Source organism: Salminus brasiliensis, chromosome 1 (genome assembly GCF_030463535.1).
Source record: "Salminus brasiliensis chromosome 1, fSalBra1.hap2, whole genome shotgun sequence".
NCBI classification, from domain to species: Eukaryota; Metazoa; Chordata; class Actinopteri; order Characiformes; family Bryconidae; genus Salminus; species Salminus brasiliensis.
Window position 1 is genome coordinate 62,618,838 of NC_132878.1, and position 20,902 is coordinate 62,639,739.

At 40.3% G+C, this 20,902-nt stretch overlaps 1 protein-coding gene across 1 annotated transcript in view; it reads left to right on the forward strand.

The window, feature by feature from the left end:
- mthfd1l (methylenetetrahydrofolate dehydrogenase (NADP+ dependent) 1 like) overlaps positions 1 to 20,902 on the forward strand; it is a 43,339-nt gene that overhangs the window by 22,150 nt on the left and 287 nt on the right. Inside the window, exons 21-27 of the mRNA XM_072685661.1 lie at positions 2,768 to 2,907; positions 3,074 to 3,115; positions 5,578 to 5,678; positions 5,796 to 5,973; positions 8,127 to 8,234; positions 8,560 to 8,712; positions 20,712 to 20,827. Of these exons, the coding sequence (XP_072541762.1) occupies positions 2,768 to 2,907; positions 3,074 to 3,115; positions 5,578 to 5,678; positions 5,796 to 5,973; positions 8,127 to 8,234; positions 8,560 to 8,712; positions 20,712 to 20,801 (812 nt within the window). The 3' untranslated portion in view covers positions 20,802 to 20,827. The remainder of the gene's footprint in view (positions 1 to 2,767; positions 2,908 to 3,073; positions 3,116 to 5,577; positions 5,679 to 5,795; positions 5,974 to 8,126; positions 8,235 to 8,559; positions 8,713 to 20,711; positions 20,828 to 20,902) is intronic.

Below are 20,902 nucleotides of genomic sequence, written 5' to 3' on the forward strand. Positions count from 1 at the left end.
ACAGGGGATAGTCTGGTGAAAAAACACCAAATGCAGTTAATCAACCAAGATGTGTTAAGTATCTGACGTTTGCTGCTTCAGTTTAGATTTGCAGATGCTAGACTAATGATGCTAACAAACTGGACTTGTGTGTACTTGGAGATGGAGATTGGGTGATCGTTTTTCAGCCAACTCCAAATGTGTCTAGATCTTCAATTGAAGCAAATTCTAGTCTGAAGTAGAGATTGTTACTCCCACAACATTTACATTTACAACATATGTAATATATGTGCCTAAATGTTTAGTGTTTAACTAATTTGTTTTAAAAAAGTACCATGTTTACAATGTGTTTTTCTGATGCAGCTTTAACATTAAACATACATTAAAGACTGCCGTGTTTAAAGAGTTAGTCCAGCATCTTCTGTTGAACACTGACAAAGCACACGTGAGATACCAAACCTGTCTTAACTGTTTGAATGCATCTGGGGTCAGTAATAAATCCTGTTCATTAGACTTTAGCCTAACTAAACGCAGTGAATAGCAAACTGGCATTACGCTAGCAGTATATAAACTACCCCTAGACTGGGTGGCTGAGGGAGAACTCTAACCCCTTAACACTCCAAGCCTTATTACACACTAGGGTGTATTACTCAGGAACTACAGGGACTTTTGTACAAACTGGTGGGATTATTCTCTGGTAAAGAAGCACACAATATGGAGTGTTATGGTGTCTTATTGACTGGTTTAGTTGTATCTAAGCTTAGAGGTATATTTGAATTTTAGTCTGGTCAAACTAGCTGAGGTTATTCTTAAGTGAACAGGAAAGCACTGTAGTAAGTCACTCTGGATAAGAGTGTCTGCTAATGGCCTTAAATGTAAATGATAGACGTTTGTAATAACACGTTCGGGCCACCGACTGGCCCTAGGCTTTTTAAAGGGTTAAACAGAAAAATTGGGCCAGAATTCCTCTCTGCGTTGGTCAGACATAGTCTAATCTGTGGCTAGCTTGTGCGTGGGTGCTGTAACGCTAAGCTGATGCAGACAGGTATCATGGCTTGCTGCCTAAAACCTCATTGGTCAGTTCTTCTCTGTGACTCAAACGCATGCCCATGTGCAATCGCATCTTCTGCCTTTAACTTACACAGACACACACCCACTCACATTTTAGCCAATCAATCCCCAGAATGTGAATCTCCTTGATTAGAATCATTTTTCTCATTTCAAATCTCCATTTCGAGGTTGCAGTAAGTAGTTCAGACTCAGGTATGTGGGACAGAGGGGGTGCAGGCTTAATCTGAAAGGTTACTTCAGTTCAAAACAAGATGCCAGACCCTGATTGCCATACATGTGCACGCACACACGCACACACGCACACACACACACACACACGCGCGCGCGCGCGCACACACACACACACACACACACACACACACACACACACACACACACACACACACACACACACACACACACACACACACACACATGCTCTCACAAGACCAGAAAAGTATGCCAAACCTCTTCTGTGGAAATAAAAACATTGCCCCCCCCCGCCCCTCTGCCCCTTTCCCACCCGGCTCCAGAGCCTGGGAAATAGTGCAGGAAACTCAAAGGGCACTGAAGGAGCTGGGTATGTGGAAATACCACACACTCTTACGCACGTGCACACACGCGCACACGTACAAACACACACACACACTTGTTTTTATAACTTTCTGGAATGTGGGGTCATTATGTATGTGTGTGTGTGTATGTGTGTGTGTGTGTGTGTATGTACATAATGTTGCTGTCATGTTAAAACCTTGTCCTTAAACGATCAACTTTTCCGGAAAAAAAAAAAACCTTAATTTCTTTTTTCTTAAAGAATATTTACAGTGCGGTCAAAATGTCTAAAACCATATAAACCACCCAAAACCATATGAAAGTCTAAAACCATGTTTAAAAATCTGTCATATGTTTCATTTAAACTTGTTTTTCTATTTTTTGAAATTCTGAAAAAAGAAAAGAATGAAAAGTCATGATGAGAAATGATATTCTGTTTTCACTGTGTCCGCAAATTTAAGCAAATTCCGGTCTGAAATAGAGACCATTACTCCAGGAAAAGCCTTGATTTTGACAAACAATGAACCAGCAGGTTGTCCCAATATTTTTGTCCATATAGTGTATGTGTACACAATTTTAGTAACAAAGCTTGTGTGCCATTTTGTGAGATCGGCAATGCAAGTTATGGCATGGCACACACAAACACAATGAGGAATGCAGTTTGTAATACATGCTCTTTCCAGCTGACCTCTTGTAAGTGCTGATTTCTGCTATGATAATGATAATCGGATAACCCTTGGTTGTTTATATCGATAAGAGTGTGTAATGCTGTAAAAGCAGCTGCTGTAGTAATGACACTGTAGTGTACCCATATGCTTGCACTCGCGCATGTTTGCTTTTAGTCTTGAAGGACAGCAATTACATCAGTACTACAGAGTTCTCCCTGGAGTGCAAAGGAAATTAAATAATTAGTGCCATTTTCCACTGTGTGTGCGTGTGTATGTATGCAACTAGCAGTGCTTTTAAAGCTCATTACTGCCACACATTATCTTTGAGGAGTGTTCAGCATACTTCCTGCTTTAGTTTCAGTGTTCTGTACGTCATCATTGGCTGCTGAGGAGAAAGAGTTGCTGTAGCTGAGCATGGCTGTTATGAACGCTAACTTTAGCTTTTAAAGACCTGCTCAGTGAAATGCATTTTTCTCTCTCTCACTCTCACTCTCTCTCGCACTCTCTGTTTCTTACAGTGACCGAGGCAGGTTTTGGAGCTGATATTGGTATGGAGAAGTTCTTTAACATCAAGTGTCGTGCCTCTGGACTGAAGCCTGATGTTGTGGTGTTGGTTGCCACCATCAGAGCACTGAAGATGCATGGTGGAGGTCCCAATGTAAGAGTGTGTTAAAATAAAAATGATTACCAGTACACCTGAATCCTGGCAGGTCCTGCACTGCAATGCACTGCACTGCAGATGTGTATGTTTTACTCCTTGTTAAAGAGTTGTTAGTGTAGTGTTAGACTCAGCTGACATTTTTGCTTATTTTCTTCCTCATCAGGTAACAGCAGGGGCACCACTGCCAAAAGAATACATTGATGAGGTAAGGACTTACCTATTCCAATGCATAGCCATTTACACCACTGCCAAATGGATTGCTCCAGCATCTGTGCTTAATTTTCCAGTTTTTTATTTATTTATTTATTTATTTATTTTATGTCCAGCCCTTTTAAAGTGTAGATATCCATGCTTATTATTAGTTCATGGGACTAGTGAAGACTTAAATTTGTATTATGCTACTTATATTATAACCCTAAACACTGCATTATAAGTAGAAAAAAATCGCTGGAGGGGGACTACTTTGGAAAGTCTGTCAGAAAGTCTACCCTTGTATTTTCTTAGTCAATTAATATGTGTTAAAATTGAACCCTTCATCTGTGACTCCTACTTGAAGGCAGTCTCCTTGGGAACTATATAATGCCCATACGTGAGTATCACGGAGCATTTAACAAGCAGTACATGAGTATTTATGACAAGCATATGTCAGTTTTCACAAAATGACATGATGTTTCATAAGGCAAATTCTCTTAAATGTGAAATTGTGGTATTGGAGAACCATTTCCTGATGGAAGTTTATTATTGAGCTTATTACACAGTATAATATCATAAACCAATGCATTGTCATTTCACAAATACTATCCTAAGCCTCTGATCTCTAATAAACACTCAATTACTTCTTCTTTTTTTGAATACATTACCTGAACACATACGTAGCAATCATATAAGTAGCAATCATATGTTACCATTTTCTGCCTTAAATAATCAAAACCTTTTTCTTTTCATTTATTTCATGTTAAAAACATTTTACTAGCAAGTGACATTTTTATTTAAATAGAGTATTTGACCTTGTATGTCTCTGAAAACAACCAGACCTCTTCTCCGGGCCTCCCTTGCGATGCTTTATCCTCCCTAACGTAGTTTGGTGTGATTTAATTAGCAGGGTAAATATAACCTGACTTGCTGAAGGTAGAGGCGACGGTCCGAAGGGAGTTGTAGTGGTGGAGAGAGACGACTGCCTGCTTTCCATCAGCCTCTCTAAAGCAGCCCCAGCTGAGAAAATAACTGCGGCGCTTAAGCTAATTGTGTGGTTCCTTAACGAGAAGCAGAAGGCACCAGACCGGTCTCCTGGGCTCAGGGTGCCGGTCCTGCCGGTGCAGGGCAGCGAAGGATGCTGTGGCTGTAAAGCAGAGCAGGAAGTGCCTTCCGGAAGGCTTAATGGGAGGGGTGACCCCTTCAAAGGCCTGGCGGAGGACATCTGTCCTTAAATGGACTCATCCTTTTGATGAAGGCACTCTGTTATGTCCAGCTGCAGGAGGTGGCAGCCCCGCGGTCAGAGAACTTGGCTAAGGCTTAAGGGTCATGAGTCTTGTCGTTGTGCTTTCACCTCTAATCCTCCATGAAGGCTGTCCACGCTGTTGTGCTGTGGACATGGCTTTAAGTGAAGGCGTCACCCCTATGACAAAACCATTAAAACCGTTTAGGCAGACTGATGGATTTTATTTCAATGCTGCTTGTGAACTTCTCAGTGTAATATTGAGCCTTGCAATACTTTGAATACCTCTATTATGCGGAGGGGGTGTGTTGGAATAGATTTCTGTTGTTGACGCAACTTAAAGTACATTTTTGGTGATTAGGTAATAGTTCAAATGTTTATTGAAGAGGAAATTTAACTAAATTACTTTTATCTTCGTAATTGTGAGTTGCAGCCCAAGTGATGTCTGTTGTAAACCATTATGGTTGCAAAAAATCCTGATCCAGGCATGTTTAAATTAAGTGAGTGCTCTTTGGCATGCCCTAAGCACCATTAACAGACATAATTCACAGCCCTCAGCAGTGTGGAGGGTTCTCAGAAGGAGACCAAGCAGTTTAGATAAAAACCTAACTTAATTTTTGTGGTTCTAGTGCTTTGACTGTGTTTGAACCTTTTTTGCTACCCGTTTTTACCCATGATGCCAAAACCATGTATGGAAATACACTCCTGTCCTTGTCAGTCAGCTGCCTCAGCAGTCAGTCCTGTTTCTGTGGTTATATAAAAGTCACTAGAAGAAAATGACTGACTTCTAAATGTCTGAGCTAATTCTGGTTCTGGAAAGCCGATGTTTAATACTGCATTTAGTATTCTGTGATGAGGAGATTTTAGAAAAGACATTTAAAAAAAAAAAGTGGTGTGACTAAAAGCAATGGGATGAAACGACTGGTTTCCTGTTTCTACCACCTTACATAAAATGTGTTGCGTGTAATTTATTAGTGTTGGAAAAAGCACTGATTTAAAGGGCCAAATTCCTGTGGAACAGTCAAGTCTGTTTCTCTGATCGGTGTCTCTTTCCTAAAAAGGATATCATGGCTAAATAAGTCTTTTTTTTTTTTTTCCCTCAAGGTTTAAAAAATATTGGCTTTGCTGAAAGTATGCAGTGTATGTTTTATAGACATTGAAATGCTTGAAATTCCCCTCACTGGTTTTATCATGATTACATATTTTTCTATTTTACACCTGTTCCTTTTCAGAATCTACAGCTGGTCTCTGAAGGCTGCAGTAATCTGAAGAAGCAGATTGAGATCGCTCGGCTGTTTGGAGTTCCGGTGGTAGTGGCTCTCAATGTCTTTAAGTAAGGAAAGCAGATTGTATCTCATGACGCTGATTGTGTGTGAGATTCATTTAGCTGCTATTTGTATTTTGCTGTTTATCTTATTAAATGCTTGTGCTTATTTTGCTCTTTCTGAAGGACCGACACGGAGGCAGAGATTGACTTGGTGTGCCGAATCGCAGAGGCTTCTGGGGCTTCTGCCGCTGTGCCATGTCATCACTGGGCTCGCGGTGGACGGGGCTCTGTGGAGTTGGCTCGCGCCGTGAAGGAAACGGCGGCACAGGACAATCATTTCCGCTTCCTCTACAGCCTGCAGGTGAAGCTACAGGCCCTGCTTAACAAAGCCACTTGTTGAAACGATATCAGCATTTGTTAACCATATAAATGCAAGGCTTATTATTAAGTAACTGATCTCAAGACTTGTTATCTAGTAGAGTTTATACAGTACCAGGATTTGTACCAATTTGTAGTTCGAGACTAGGGTACACTCATCATGGTCCTAAACGTCAGGGCAATAAATTGTTGTAAACTTTTTCCAGGACAGATTTTTGTATAATGCACATCTCAAGTAGAGGACAAAAAAACTAAAATTTGGTGCTCAGGTTTTTTGTGGGATTTCTGAAATCAACCCAGAGTCAAAAAACTAAAATGATTAACTCAGTGGTGTTGAAAGTTTCAGCGTCTTTTCATTTACCAAGACCCCTTAACATTCTGCTAGTGATCCTGATTGGTTACAGCTGGTAGATTCTCTGTTTCCAAAAACAAGTGTGACCGTACATTGGATTGACCAACACTCAGCACAGTGGGAAAGTTCAGGGAGTCAGGAGCTTATCTTGGAGCAATTTCTTATCAAAAGCAGATTCCAAGATCAAAGTTAAATTATTATGTAAATTATATAAATACAATTCTATATGATACAAGTTACTGGGAAGTGCATCCACTTTGCCAAGTTTTGGAATAAAACCACAGCAGTCACCCTCAGCTGAGAGGAAATTTGTTCAAATGGTCATGAACAACCCAAGAACCACAATTGGCATGGCTGGCCAAATACAAGCGAGTTTTACTTTGCTGTGGATTCTGTCATCCAAGAAGGAAGTCTCTGCTTTAAATTTGACTAAGGTTTGCAGCTGACCACAAGGACAAAGAAAAGGCCTTCGGGAGGAAAGTGTTGTGGTCAGATGCGGCAAAGATATTTGGAGTAGTAAAAGTGAGGCATTAAACCCCAGGAACCCCTGAAACAGTAGTTCAAAGAAATCATTGAAAGTATAATATTGACATGACATTCGTGTCCATGATGAGTGTATGTAAACTTTAGACCACAACTGTACTGTTTTTTTTATTATTATGTTTTTTTTTTTGTTGTTTTTTTGTTTTTTTTTGTAAGGATCGTGATTTTGCAGCCCTTTTAAGTGTTGATGGCTTTCTGTTGTGCTGTGTGTGTTAAACCGTTCTTGGATGATCTACAGCACCAGCTGACCGAATCAGCTTTAGTCATGTTGGCGCAAAGCACAGGCAGCCTATAGAGATATGTAGCACACCTTTGTGAATTTAATTGTGTAGGCCATGTTAAATAGCCACAGTAGGCTTATCTCATAAATGAGGCATGTGAAATCAATGCACAGTATAGTGTTAAAACTCTCCAGCTTAAAGATGGTCAGAAAAGAAAGCTTGCAGGGGCCTCAAGAGCAATCATTTTGTGCCGCTAATTTGGTGCCGTTGACACCACAAACAAAAAACGCCTCTTCATCCTGGAAAAATGAAATGAGCATAGGAATTTGGAGATGTGTGTTAGGTAGATAGAAGAAGCTGTCCGAGTTGCTTGGTTTATGCTGTTGGTGCACTCTGCTATAGAATCCCTTTTACAAATGTTTTACTGCCTATTCTATGTAGGTTTGGATGGAATCTGGGTACAGCAGCAGTCAGACCCAAAGAGTACCTGATTTGTGAGCATGTCTTATTCAAATAGGGAACCAAAAGTGGTTCTGCTATGGCATTGCTCAAAGAAGCCTTAAAGCACCCTTATGTTAAGAGAGTGTAGTTTTAAACCCTGTTGCAGAGGTCTTGGCTCATGAATAAGTAATCCCCACATTTCTTTAAAAAGCACTTTCTTTAATCCTGTGATTTATGCATACATCAATATCCCCCTGTGTGAGTCAGAGGCCGAACACTTCCGTTTGACTTTTTAAAGTGATGGTAAAAAACATCAGCTGGTTTGAGTTAGACTTAGTGGGTTTGGGAAGTTGTGACTTTGATTAAGTGATCCCATTTAAAAGGCGAAGTTTCACGCCAATCTTCTGCTTGTCCCTGTTATCTGATTAACCTTCCGGACACTGGAAATCTGACTTTAGGGAATGAAGATTTATGAGCATCAAAAGACCCCCCCCCCCCCTCAAGAGCTGTTTTGGTTTGGTGGTTTTTATTCCCCCTTTAGTTGTGCATGTGTTTTAAAACAACTTTGTTTCCCCCCAGACACCCATAGTGGAGAAGATTCGTACAATCGCACAGAAGGTTTATGGGGCTGATGACATCGAGTTGTCGTCTGAAGCCCAAGCTAAGATTGAGTATTACAATCAACAGGTGAGAAGGTTACAGGAATGCACTTTCCATTACATTTTCTACTTGCAATTGAGTTATCATGGTAATACCAACGAAAGGCAGTCTGCCTATGTATTTGTTTATTTATTTATTTGCCTTCAGTTTTTCTGATGTCATATGTTTCATTAATTATGGCTAAACCATTAAAATCAATCTGTTTAACTGGTTGACTGGTTAATTTATAGGAGAGTACTTATTTCTACATCTGCTGGACATTTAACTATAAACTGATTTTTTGAATTTGTGCTAATGTTTTAGCATATTGGTTAAGCAGCTGTTTTTACCTGCATGTGGTTTGTCCTCATAGGGCTTTAACACCCTGCCTGTTTGCATGGCCAAGACCCACTTGTCGCTCTCTCACATGCCTGACAAAAAGGGCGTGCCCACCGGTTTCGTTCTGCCAATCAGAGATGTCCGAGCCAGCATTGGGGCGGGGTTTATCTACCCACTGGTTGGAACAGTAAGTAATATGCTCGTAACTGACTTAATCTCTCTCTCTCTCGCTCTCTCTCTCTCTGCCACTTATTTTCTTTTTTTTTTTAGCCTATTGATTTAATGGGCCATGTTCATAAAATACGGTAATAGCATTTCACTCCACATAAAACTGACATGATGTGCTAGGGCTTTTCAGTTCCAGTGGTGTTTCTCAATGCTCTGCTGTCTTTTCACCCCTCTAGTACCTTTACCCCTGAACTTTACAGTGCCAATGAAAATTGGCATGTCAATAACACTTTGCCTATGGCCAGAACGGAACATGGTGGACGGAATATCTGTTTACAGCAGTGAATAAACATATTTGGTCGACATACAGTATAACTGTAACTGTAGTTTATGACCAGTTGTTTTGGCAGAGTGAATCCTTTAAAATCACACAGTACCCTCAGACAGAGACAGACAAGGACTTAATTGTCTTCTGCTTTGCCAGATCTTCCGCATGGGTTTAAGATGCTACACTTGTTTCCCTAGATTAGTTTGATAGCTTTTGTTCAATGGAAGTTTATATTCACATATAATTTAAGTGGAAACTAGTTCGACTTAATTTGAAGTCAACTTGAAAACTTAATTTCTGTCTCACACTCAAAATGTGCTCATGATATCAGTGCTAGCCTCTCGTTCAGCCCCTCGATAGTTTATTGGACAGTAATTGAAGTCAGTTGTTTTTGTTGTGCTTGCTAATTGGTTCCAGAATTCAGGTTCCACCTGTGATCTGTGACCTGGCTGAGAATTTTTAAAACACTGTGAAGAAATTCTTTCACCTCTCTGTTGTTTCTCCTGATGGCCAATATTGCCTGGCCTAAGGCACGCAGATTGGTCTGCCCGATTTGCTTCCAGTGTGGTTTGGGTGATACCATCTTTTAAATGAAGCTCTACTAGGCCATGTTCAGGGTTGGGGTGCATGATCAAAAGAACAAAAGGTTAGGCCAAGTCTTGTAAAAACAACTCCCTTACCATCTGTATTTTGATTGTGTGAAGTGAGGTCAGTGTGGTGTTTGAGTGGCACGGCCCTTCAGCGTGTGCTTTTCATTAATACAGCCATACACTACACCCTGGGGTCTTCCGACGTCCTCTCTTGTTTTTTCCCTAAACCCAGCTGGAATGCTGTAGACCTCTCCATGCCTCTGTTCCGGCCTTGGCATGGCTGGAATCCTGCTCCCTGCATTCCATGTAGCACTGTTTACATTTTTATTACTCTTCCATCTTTTAAACACGCACATGTGGTCAGCGTCGCTATTTGTTTATGTCACATGTGTCACACACTTTGTACATGTTTATTTAATTCACTCATTCCTACACTGTTAATTCTGTGCATTACATTCGCTCTTATTTAAGAATGAAAGTTTCAGACTTTGTTATTAACCTATTTTTAAGGTGAATTATTTGTGCTGACATTATGCTTTCTGTTTGAGTTCAAGAATTGTGATGGCTAAACTGTAAAGCACTGATAAAAGGGCCCAAATCCTATATTTGCCCTGTATTTTATCGTTTACCTTGAAGTCCACTTACATTTGTATTTCATCCCTTAGAAACAAACAGACTATTGCCATTAAGACAAATATAAGACAATGAGCTCTGTTCTTATTGGCTCTTCTGTGTCACATTATCCAGAGTGGAAACACTCCTGAGAACTGCAGTATTAATGAGTGGTGCTAAACTGAGGTAGCTTGAATAGGAATATGAAATGGGGATATGTAAATGTGTTGGTTGTCAAAACAGGCTGTGTTTACAGTGTAATTTTCAGATATGGACTATATGGATTAGGGAGTCCTCTTTACAAGTTGAAACCTTGTTACTAGGGATGCACTGATCCAACTTTTCTGTTTATATACAATACAAGATACCGATCCCATACCATTGATGGAAAAACGGCGACTGGGTATTTAAGTCTTTAATTTACTGATATATAGTGAAAATAAAAAAACATATCAGTTGATTTTGGACACTTGTGTTCGGCCGTGTCTGCCTACATGTGTGTTTGCGTGTGAGAGATCCACCGCTCGCCGCTCCTCCCTGCGTTTTTCTTGAGTAAACAAAGCAGGCTGCTGAAGGCTATGTGTGTGGATTTTAGCCATGTTTTCTGAGCTGGATTACTCTGATAGTTGACGACCGGTTGAGGGCACTGCACTGGGGTTAGTTTTGCTGTTTGTTATTAAAGGTGCATCATGTCTGTATGTTACTCCAAATACCTAGAATATCCAAGGAGCAGGAATCAGGTTCTGTAAATGGTTTGGTCCCGTCGATTGGCCTAATTATCCAATCCAATCCAGATTATTTTGTTGCATCAGGACCAATATCCGGATTGGTGCATCTCTAATTATTACTTCAGACTGTTATTACTTCAGACAAGGAAAATTTTGTTTTTCATGATGTGGCCCTATAAACTAATACTATTCTGTTAGAAACTATAGGAAATTAATCTTCCTGGATATTGGAATTTTTACTTGCTTAATGTTTGCATCATGTCCTAATTTATTCAGAGAGCCCACCATGACTGAATCCCTGTTACCCCTGTACTGACCCAATATAGGGCTGTGTGTGTGTAGTTGTTGCGTGGGCCAGGCATGGGGTAAGGAAGTGTGTTTCCGGGCTGTGTGCTGGCTGTGTTGGGATGTGGGGTCATGGCTGGGCAAGGTGAACGCCCCGCTGCATACTGGGATGGGGTCTGGGCCCTGCTCTTTCATCTCCGCAGAGCTGCTGCTGGCCACAACTGCCGGCACCCATGACCTTTTGCCTCTACCCACTACCCTGCCAGTTCTCTCAGCCTTCCCTGTGCTCCTGTTTCTCTGTTTGACTGTTTGATCTTTCCTTTTTCTTTCCTTTTCTGTTTTTACTTTTTGAACCCCTTTGGTGTCGAGGCATTTCTGGGAAATGTTCTCGGACCCAAGACATAAGCTTACCATCACTACTTAAGAGAGAGCACTACAGCACAGTGCGCTGACCATCTTTATGAAAATGGTTATTGCCATATGCTATTGCATTTGAGTCAGTCAGTCGCCCTGTTGTCTCTAGTTAGAGAAAACCCTGTCATGCCACCTAGTGTTGGACGGTCTGGTCGGGTCTATCCCCCCCCCATACTCTCATACTGTCTCAAAATATTACAGTGGTAAACAGTAATAACGTATTTGGTTCACTCACTGGTGGCAAACTAAGTGAACAAGCACAGTAAATGCTCACATTGTCTGACGGTTACAAATGTTAAGCTGCTCTGAATCAGAAGAAAGAACCTGGTTGGCATTAGCTCAGTTATCTAGCAGGATAACAATCTACTCACCACACAATAAATTCAAGTCTGGCTGACTAATGTTCTGAATAACTATTGAGCTACAGACACAAGTGTTGACGCTAAAAACTTTTCCCTGAGAAAGCAAAGTCAAGTGACTGCTGCGTTTGGACACGTAGCGGACTATCTAGGTTTAGATAAGACCGATAGCAGGCTAAACACCACAGCTAACTAAAACTCAAACCAGGTCGAGTGAATGGTCTTAGGAGTGTTTTTGACTGTCTTCCCTGCCAAACTTGACCATAATGAAAGAGTATTGCATTCTGCCAGCATTACAACACCGTTACACAACAGTGCAAATTCATTGCATCCCCACACTTCTGAAACCAAAAAGATTCCCTTGGCTTGCATGTCTGAATGGCAGTAATTGAGATTTAAATGAGGATGTCATTCCTCCTGTGTTTAGTCCTAATGTAATAAGGTGTAATTATATTAGAGAAGCTGATGTTTGATTTAGTTGACAGTAAATGAACAGAGGCTAAATTAATATTCAGCTATATGGTTAAATGGATATTTGAAGGAAATCAGTTGTTTTGATCCACTGCACTGTGTTCACAGTGTTTGCCTAGTTTACAGTCTTGCTAATACGACTACAATAATGTGAGCCAGTTAGGAACATTGTGTGCTTACTGCATTTGAATGCTGTTGCTGTATTTTGCCACGTGTCAGCTGCATGGAAGTATTTCTGACTGTGAAGACTGCATTCTGTAATGTCTGTGCGTATACGTGTCTGAGTAAAGGCAGACTCCCTCTGGCAAATAAACATCGATCAGCATCAGCCAATTTGACTGGAGTGAAATCTGAATTAGCCATTAAAACCCATGTTCAGTGCCACCTTAATTGCTACAGTAGAGCAACACTTGTTCCTCTTCTGCATCTTGGTCAGTACGTATGTGACCCTCCCCAGTGATCAGTGGCCCCTGAGGGACGGCGAGGTGGAGGGAGCTTTAGGAAGTGCATGATGTCATTCTGAAGATATGTGCGGGAAGGTTCAGCCAGAGAACAATAAAGCTCAAGGAATTCTGCTTCCACTCACATTTTATCTCTGTGTGCTGTAACAGATGTAATCGTGTAGCATAAACTGGCCCAGCGAAATGACACGTTGTGCTGTGGGGAAGAAGTTTAAGATGCTGTACAAGCAAAACTGTAATGACTGTATTCCTCCTAGCTTAACCTCATGCCATTCCTTCCTTTCTTCCCTCCCTCCCCACACATTAACATTAAGCCCTGTTGACTATTTAAATCTGTTTATGACCATAGTGTAGGCTATAGGCATAACTTTAAAACGATAGGTTGTCAGAAGGCCTTTCTTTCTTTGTGTGAAGTTTCTAACTGTATATTTCTGCAGTAGGCAAAAAAATATTGCATTCATACTCCGATCAACTGTGTGAGCCAACTTTATGTATATAGCATTTTGAAAAGACAAGACAGGAGTCTAAAAGACCAAGGACCGAAGCACCTGATGGCAAGACTGAACATATAAACTTGGAGCACAGTGTAAGGAGGGCAGTGCCAGGTTGAGCCTGGGTTTAATGCCACAGATCCATTGAAGTGACAGTGTCGTGCAAAAAACCTCTTTAACTTATGAATCTGGCATTTGTTCTTTACACCGGACAAAGTATGAACAGAGAAGCCCATAGACAACCACATTCCCCATTGGTGTTCGACACAGATGCCTTTAACCCATCCATACAGTGAACATGCACATACACACACAGTAGTACAGTCAGCACAGTGGTGCAGCCTCTGCTGTGATGCCTGGGAAGCAAAAAGGGTTAAGGGCCTTTCTCAATGGTCTAACAGTGGCAACTGGTGAACCCAGGTATCAAACCCACAACCTGTCATTAATAACCCAGTGTTCTAACCCCTGCCCCTGGTCCAACCACGCTAGTTAAGAAACTACCAGCTTTTAAATCAAGCTGAATTGTCAGTACACACTCTTATTCATGCGAGCAGCATGAATAGTGTGGTTTCCTATGTATCATGGGCACGTTTTGTATTTGTAATTTGCTAATTTTTCTAATCTAATTTGCTAATTTGATTTGTGCAGCAGTGAGGTACAGCAAATGAGCCTGACCAGTGGCCTGTTGTTCATCATGTTGCTTTTTATCTTTGACCTAGAAGACAAGCGTTGCATCATGCAGCTGGAGTAGCACAGCGACACATACTCGGGCCCCAGACTTTCTTTTCTTTTTTTTTTTTTTAATTGTTTAACATCATCTCCTTGAGTGCGTATCCTGATAATGGAGTATTGTCTTTGGGAATAATAGGGGGATTTCTTGCCTGGGTGCAAAAACAGAAGTAGGGCTTTCCGTGCGCCTTTGTGTTCCAGCAGGCACATGAGATAGATCTCAAAGTTTAGGAACAGGCCCATCATTGTGGGAATTTTCAGATTGTATTAAGTTTTTATTGTCTCTTGACTCCACATCTGAACATAAAATAAATTCCAATGGGATGGGTTTAGCATTGGAGCCACAAAGATTTAATCCATTAGCTTAATGGATGAAAGTTCACAGCCTCGTTTAAGAAGCCTGGAAAACAGTAGACTTTTTTTTTTTTTTTTTTTTTTTTTTTTTTTTTTTTAGGCCTTTCCTAGCTGTGGCTCTTCTAGTAAATACTTAAACCCTCTCAAACGGTAGGTATGGTCACCATGCAGGTTGGTGCATTGCTATCATCATTTACATACTTCTCCTTAAACGTAGTCGCAGTTTATTCAGCATTTGATGACTTTTGTTGTTTGCCTTGCCAAGGGGAGGGAGGCACAATAGCCACTGGATGCTTGTCGGCTCAATTAAGCATGGTTTGTTTGTTTCCGGGAGCCGTAGTGCATGGCTTGGTCTCAGGAGTAAGAGTAATGATTGGTCTCATAATGGTCTTGCCAGTGTGAGTAAATGGAGATCCATTTGTGTCAGTACGTTCGATGACCCATGATAACATCGGATTCTTTTCACTGATGTCATGATCAGGACCGATGTGAACATGGTTACTATTATTGAGCTTCAAGTGTTTTTAGAAGCAAATGTTTTGATAACTGATATCTGTCTTTGTGACCTAGGACTCGGAGTGGTCCAGTGGACTAAGGTGCTGTCACCATGGCCCAAGGATCACGGCCATCAGCAGCCGAAGCCAGAGAGACCACAAAGACACTAAAATAGCTCACCTACTGCAGCTTTAATTACAGTGTGTTTGTTTATTCATATAACAAACACAGTAATATTTCAGTGTGTTCTGTGACCCAAACTGGGTCCAATCCAGCACTTTTCTTGAGTGTAGTATGATTATAAACAAGCTACTTATAAATAACCTTATTACCTAATGTGTAGCTTATTAATGTATAATAACTTACAAATTACTTTTAGATCTTTTAGTTTAGAAATATGACCCTAATATTAACCAATTTGGCCAGTTTTAGTCGGGTTGTTGTCATGGTCTAAAATAATAAGGTGATGTAATTGCTAAATGCTGATCTGAGGGATGATTTCCTGCTCCATTGAGAGGTCACTCTCTAACATCTCTCGGGTGAGTCTCTGAATAGCATCACTGCAGAAACACAATGGAGACAAATGATTCTGTTCAAAGATGTACAAAACACTTCTTTCTCTATCTCTCTGAGACTCTTTGATTCTCGGCTGTGCAGTTTTTGATCTCTTTCTGTACTGGGCTGGTAGGGGCTGTATCCTTCACCAGGAAATTGGTCATCAACCCAGCCCCTTCCTCTACTCAGAAGCTTGTTTACTCTAATAAGTCTATAAACAAAGAGTGCCCAGCTAATGTTGAGGTCTGAGTCCGGGACAATTTGGTTGTTTCACTGCTTTGCCATGCTTTTAAACTCTGTCCAACATGTGCTGGAAACAGTGTCCAAGTCATTAGGCATGAGCAAAATCTCCCTTTCAAGATAATTCCAATTTCAGCCTCTGTTTGAGCCAAAGTCGAAATACATTTGTTCTTTGATCTGCAGAAAGTTGGGGGAATGAAGGAGGCTTTTAAGTTGAGGAGAGAAAAATTGAGGAATCAGGAAGACCATCCTAATGGCATGTCCACTAGACCAAATGTCTACTTGACCAAGGGTCACATCATTAAGCATTTAGACTACAAGGCTGTGTTTGTTGAGCTTCATCAAAGGCAACGTTCAAGCTGAGGAGCAGAATGTTACAATTCTCATTGCTCCCCTAATGCAGAAGCTTTGGTCAGTTTGGCTACAGAAGCAGTGTTTGCTTCTTCTCAAAATGTCATTTAGCCCATCAAACATAAAATACAGTGTTTTCAGAAAATCCTAATGTACAGTTACCCATGTTACTTGTGTTTTGTAACAAAAAGAAATCAATCAATATGGGCTGTGCGAAGGTTTGGACACCCTAAGTGCTTCAAAGGCTCTGATGTGTTTTGTCTTAGACCCTCCAAAACAGCATGATCTGTGCAAGTCAGGCCTAAGCCATATCACCAGTTATAATTTAGGAAACAGCCGACTTTTACATTCTCCTTCAAACCTTGAACTACCTTTCTTCAGACATGGACTCCTCTACAAAACTGTAGAGGTTTCACCTTGGACAAAACGATGGCTGTAATGGCTTTTGTTCTTCCTGTGTGGTGTATCCGTGCATTGTCCATAGTTAAGTATAACCATTTGCTGGATGAGGCTTGTTTTCTGGACCCGTGATGTACTGTTCACATGCTGTAGGCCTCCATTTCTTTCTTTAAACGATGAAATTTCATTAAGGTAATTCGCCGTCCTCTGCCCACGGCTCACATTTATCCAGTCAGTTGATTTTAATTTGTGGTATGCTCTCTTTTTATGCAATCAAGTTTGGAAGATGACCACTGACTCCACTGAATTTGTTGTTTTTGACCAGAGTAAAAGGATTTTCATGACCCTGAAGAAACATCCAGTAATGGCACTGAAATGGTACCCACATAGTCGTATAGTACAGGGCTACGACTCTTTTTCACAATCAGTTAATTAATTCACAGGCTAGTTTCTTTTTGTCCTTTTTGTGTTTAAACATTTCATTCATGCATTTTTGTGCAAATATCTTAAACAACTATTGAGAATACCTCCACAGTGATGATGAAATCCTGACTGCAATCACAGCCATAACTACTAACATGGGGGGGGGTCTAAAAACTACATCATAGAGGGGCATTTATTAGGATTTAAATTGGAAAGTGTGGTGAATGGATGTTTTTCAACAGTTGAGTGTAGAGTGAAGATGGCTGGCTTTAACTAGTTTTAGTTGCAATTTCTGTCTCATGATGAACTTGGATTGGTTAAATTGGAATTCTAGGCAAATGTGTGCCTAACCAACCACCACAAGACAGGCTTCTAAAAGTAAGCCCTAATGGTAGGATAGCAAGTCTTCTTCATCCAGTTAAGTTGGGCACAAATTTGCCTTTTATTTAAAGTGTATCTAAATTAAATTCCTCTTGTTTTGGTGTCTTAGAATCTGGGCTCTATTATGAAGGGAAAGATGGACATCAGTTAAACTGTATCTACTATATTGTAACAGGTCTTTTTTTTTTTAACAGGCCTGAACCATTTGCGTATACATCATTACTATACCATGGTGATGTAGAAGGACGTTTTTGCTTATGTTGAAAAAAGGAAACGCTCTGAAAAGGTCTTGACAACCTGTTTATACTTAAGTGTGATCGTGTCCTCTATACAAATAGAATACTGCTGCTTTATTTGCTTCATGCTACAATTGGATAATCTCAAAATAGCCAAGGTAATTTTGCTAATCTCCGAGACACCTAGCACATTTTTAAAAATAGAAGTCATTTGGATGTTTTGGCAGTCTGATTGTTGCAGTTGGGAGTTGTCTGCCAGTCTGAAACTTTTTAGAAGTAACCAGATTTCCTCATAATTGGTGTTGTTTTTCAAGCTGGTGCAGGACTTTGTTTTGACCTACTTTTCTTTTAAGAGCTAAATGTACAATCCAAGTGCATGCATCACTATGTGGGAAATCCATAGCCAGGGCATAAGCAGAGCTGGATTTCAGAGAACTTTTAAACAAATGAGGCCGTAATGTACTTAAATATGAAGTCTCTATCTTAGCACTGCATGTTTTCAAGACATTTCTAGTGTTAATGAAATGCTGTAGACATGCCAGCTTTTGGTATAGCTAGTGGCACAGAGTAAGACTGAAGCAAGTGTAGCTGACTCTGTCAGGTATGTTCAGTGAAATCAATAATGCTCTGACCATCTGCTCTGTCTGCTCGTGACCTTTTCCGTCTTGTTGAAATCTCTTTGGCTTTTATACCCTTGTCAAAATAGCATTAACGTGTTATTGGGTTCTGGGTTTTTTGCGTCAGACTTGTTTAAATCATTAAGGAGAGCATTTCCAGGCAGGGTCTAAATTGGCCCAGTTTACAGTGATATTAAGTCATGACAAAAATTTGAGGCTCTTGTGCATACATTGCCCACCAGATGTTTTTCCATCTTTTATGAAAATGAGCAAAACGTCTAAAGAACATAGCTTACACATATCTTACACTCTTAATCATTTGAAGCACCTTTATTTTTTCTTTCAGCAGTGCTGTAGTAGACACACAATTACAAATAAAAGAAAATTCTAGAAATGGCATGTCTGAACAGAAAATCCTGGATCAGAAAATCCTGGCTCAGATATTATAGAGGAAAGCGTGACCCCTTCAAATTCTGGAACAAATCTCTCCTGAAACTGAACACACTCATACTCTGGAGATGTTTTGATGTTCGAGGTGTGTTTCCTCCGGTGGGATAGTTAGTTAGTTAGTTGCTTGTTAGTAGAGTGTTGGAGCATGATAACGTACTTAGATTCTCATAATATATGAAGACCTTTAATTAAAACTGGTTAATTTTATGCCTTCTAAGTGGAGTAACCATCTAGTATTGAGCATTGAGCCCATCATATGGACATCACCAGTACGAGACCTGGCCCCTAGCTGTATATGAGAGGGTAGGACTGCCCTCCCCCACCCCTCGTCACGCAACGTGATGCTAGCTAGTGTGGGTGTTGGTTAGCTGATGTAACAAAACTGGCAGTTAGTGTTCTCCCCAAGCATATTCAAAGTTCAGGATGTCCGATGATGTTGCTTGCAATTTGAAAAGAAGTGGATGGCTTGTCTCGTGGGAAGCTAGTGAATGGGAGCTAAATATGACTAAAGTTAGGATATTATTATATTTATTTAGTAGTTTTAAATATTAAATATTACATTCAATTAAATATTAGGTACTGACACTCAACATATGTTATTAGAAAAGAAAAGCGTGTACTCTTTACACCATTCAGTAGTCATGTTTTCTTGTGGTGCTGAATGAAAAAAATAAACACAACAAATATAAGAGTGGTCAGCTCTTTCAATCCACTAGCCAACTGTGATGCTTGGAGATCCTTTTTTAGGCCGTCCTGTCCTCTTTACTGTGTGGGAGGGAGGAAAATACACTTGCATCATCTCCCAAGCAATGTCTTACCTATTGGCCGATCATGTGATGACATTTTTACTAGTCATTTCATGGTTTATGACTGAATTTATGAATAAATTAGGGCGTTTGCCTGTATCTTACCTCATGTTTGTACTGTAGGGAAACAGAAAGTTCTGGATCACTATGTAAACGTTCTGATACTTCTGTTTTTCGGAGAAAGGGTGCTTACCCTGCTGACGTATAGACTGAATAGAGGTTTTGTCCTTTGCACCTGGTTTAGAGGTTGTGCAGAAGACACTGACAGAAGAGTACTGATATTACTGATATTAGTGCCACTGAAGACTGTACTGTGGAGTTGAAGTAGTTTGTCCTCTTAAGTGGTGTTCATGTTCTTGAGGAACTGATTTCCATTGTAGCCAGAGTGAATTAGACTAAAGTTAATTAATGATGTGACTTAATATAGACGTTTCCAGAAAGGTGTTGAAAAGAATACTGTTCCTACTAATACTGTCGTTTTGTAAGCTGGATTGAATGTGACTTAAATTAAATCTGTTTCTTCCCAGTTGAATTTACATCCTTATGTAGAACTAGATTACCTAATCTAATGGTCATGTAAGAAAGTAGATTTTAACATGAAGCTGAGGCAAAAGCCTTATTTAAAAACACTGTCCATTAGTCCAAATGTGCTGTTTGGTCAAGGATTAGGCTTAATCTGATCAGTCTTTATTTACTAGTGAAAAGCAAGAGTGTCCATCAGCCACTTGCACTGTTGATTTAAATTGCATTAAAATAATTTACAGAGTGAGTTTCTGCCATGGCCATTACAGTAGATATGCTTTGGACATTCCTGTTTTCCCCTCACTGAAGTTTGTAGGCTCCTTAACTTGCATGCTTTCATGTGTTTCTTGATGTTTTGTTAAATTCTTTCTGCTCATGGGAACATTTTGCATTTTTATCCAGTGGTTCTTAGACTGAGCATTCTTACTAAGTACTGTATATAGCATGCATTGTTGTACAGCAGCACTGCCGTACAAAGGCCTGGTTATCATGCCGATGAGCTTGAGTAAAAGCTTGTGTTAAACAGGCTGTGTGCTTAGACAGCCTTGATAGTCTCATTTTAGACTCCCTTCACAATTAATTATTTGTGTGCTCTAGACAAATAAAAGGCTGTTTCACAGTTAGATGATCTCAGAATAGCCCGACTAATTTAGCAAATTACTGAGACACCTAGCACCTTTTAAAAATAGCTTTCTGACTGGCTGCTGTTTGTGTCATGCAGATGAGCACCATGCCAGGCCTGCCAACGCGACCCTGTTTCTATGACATTGACCTTGATCCAAATACAGAGGAGATAACAGGACTGTTCTGAGCTTCCTGGCAGACAGACTCAAACAGGTACGTAAATAAGAAGTAGGGTAAGTTCACAGTAAAGCAGTTTAATGTGTGTGAACACAACACACAACACATCCA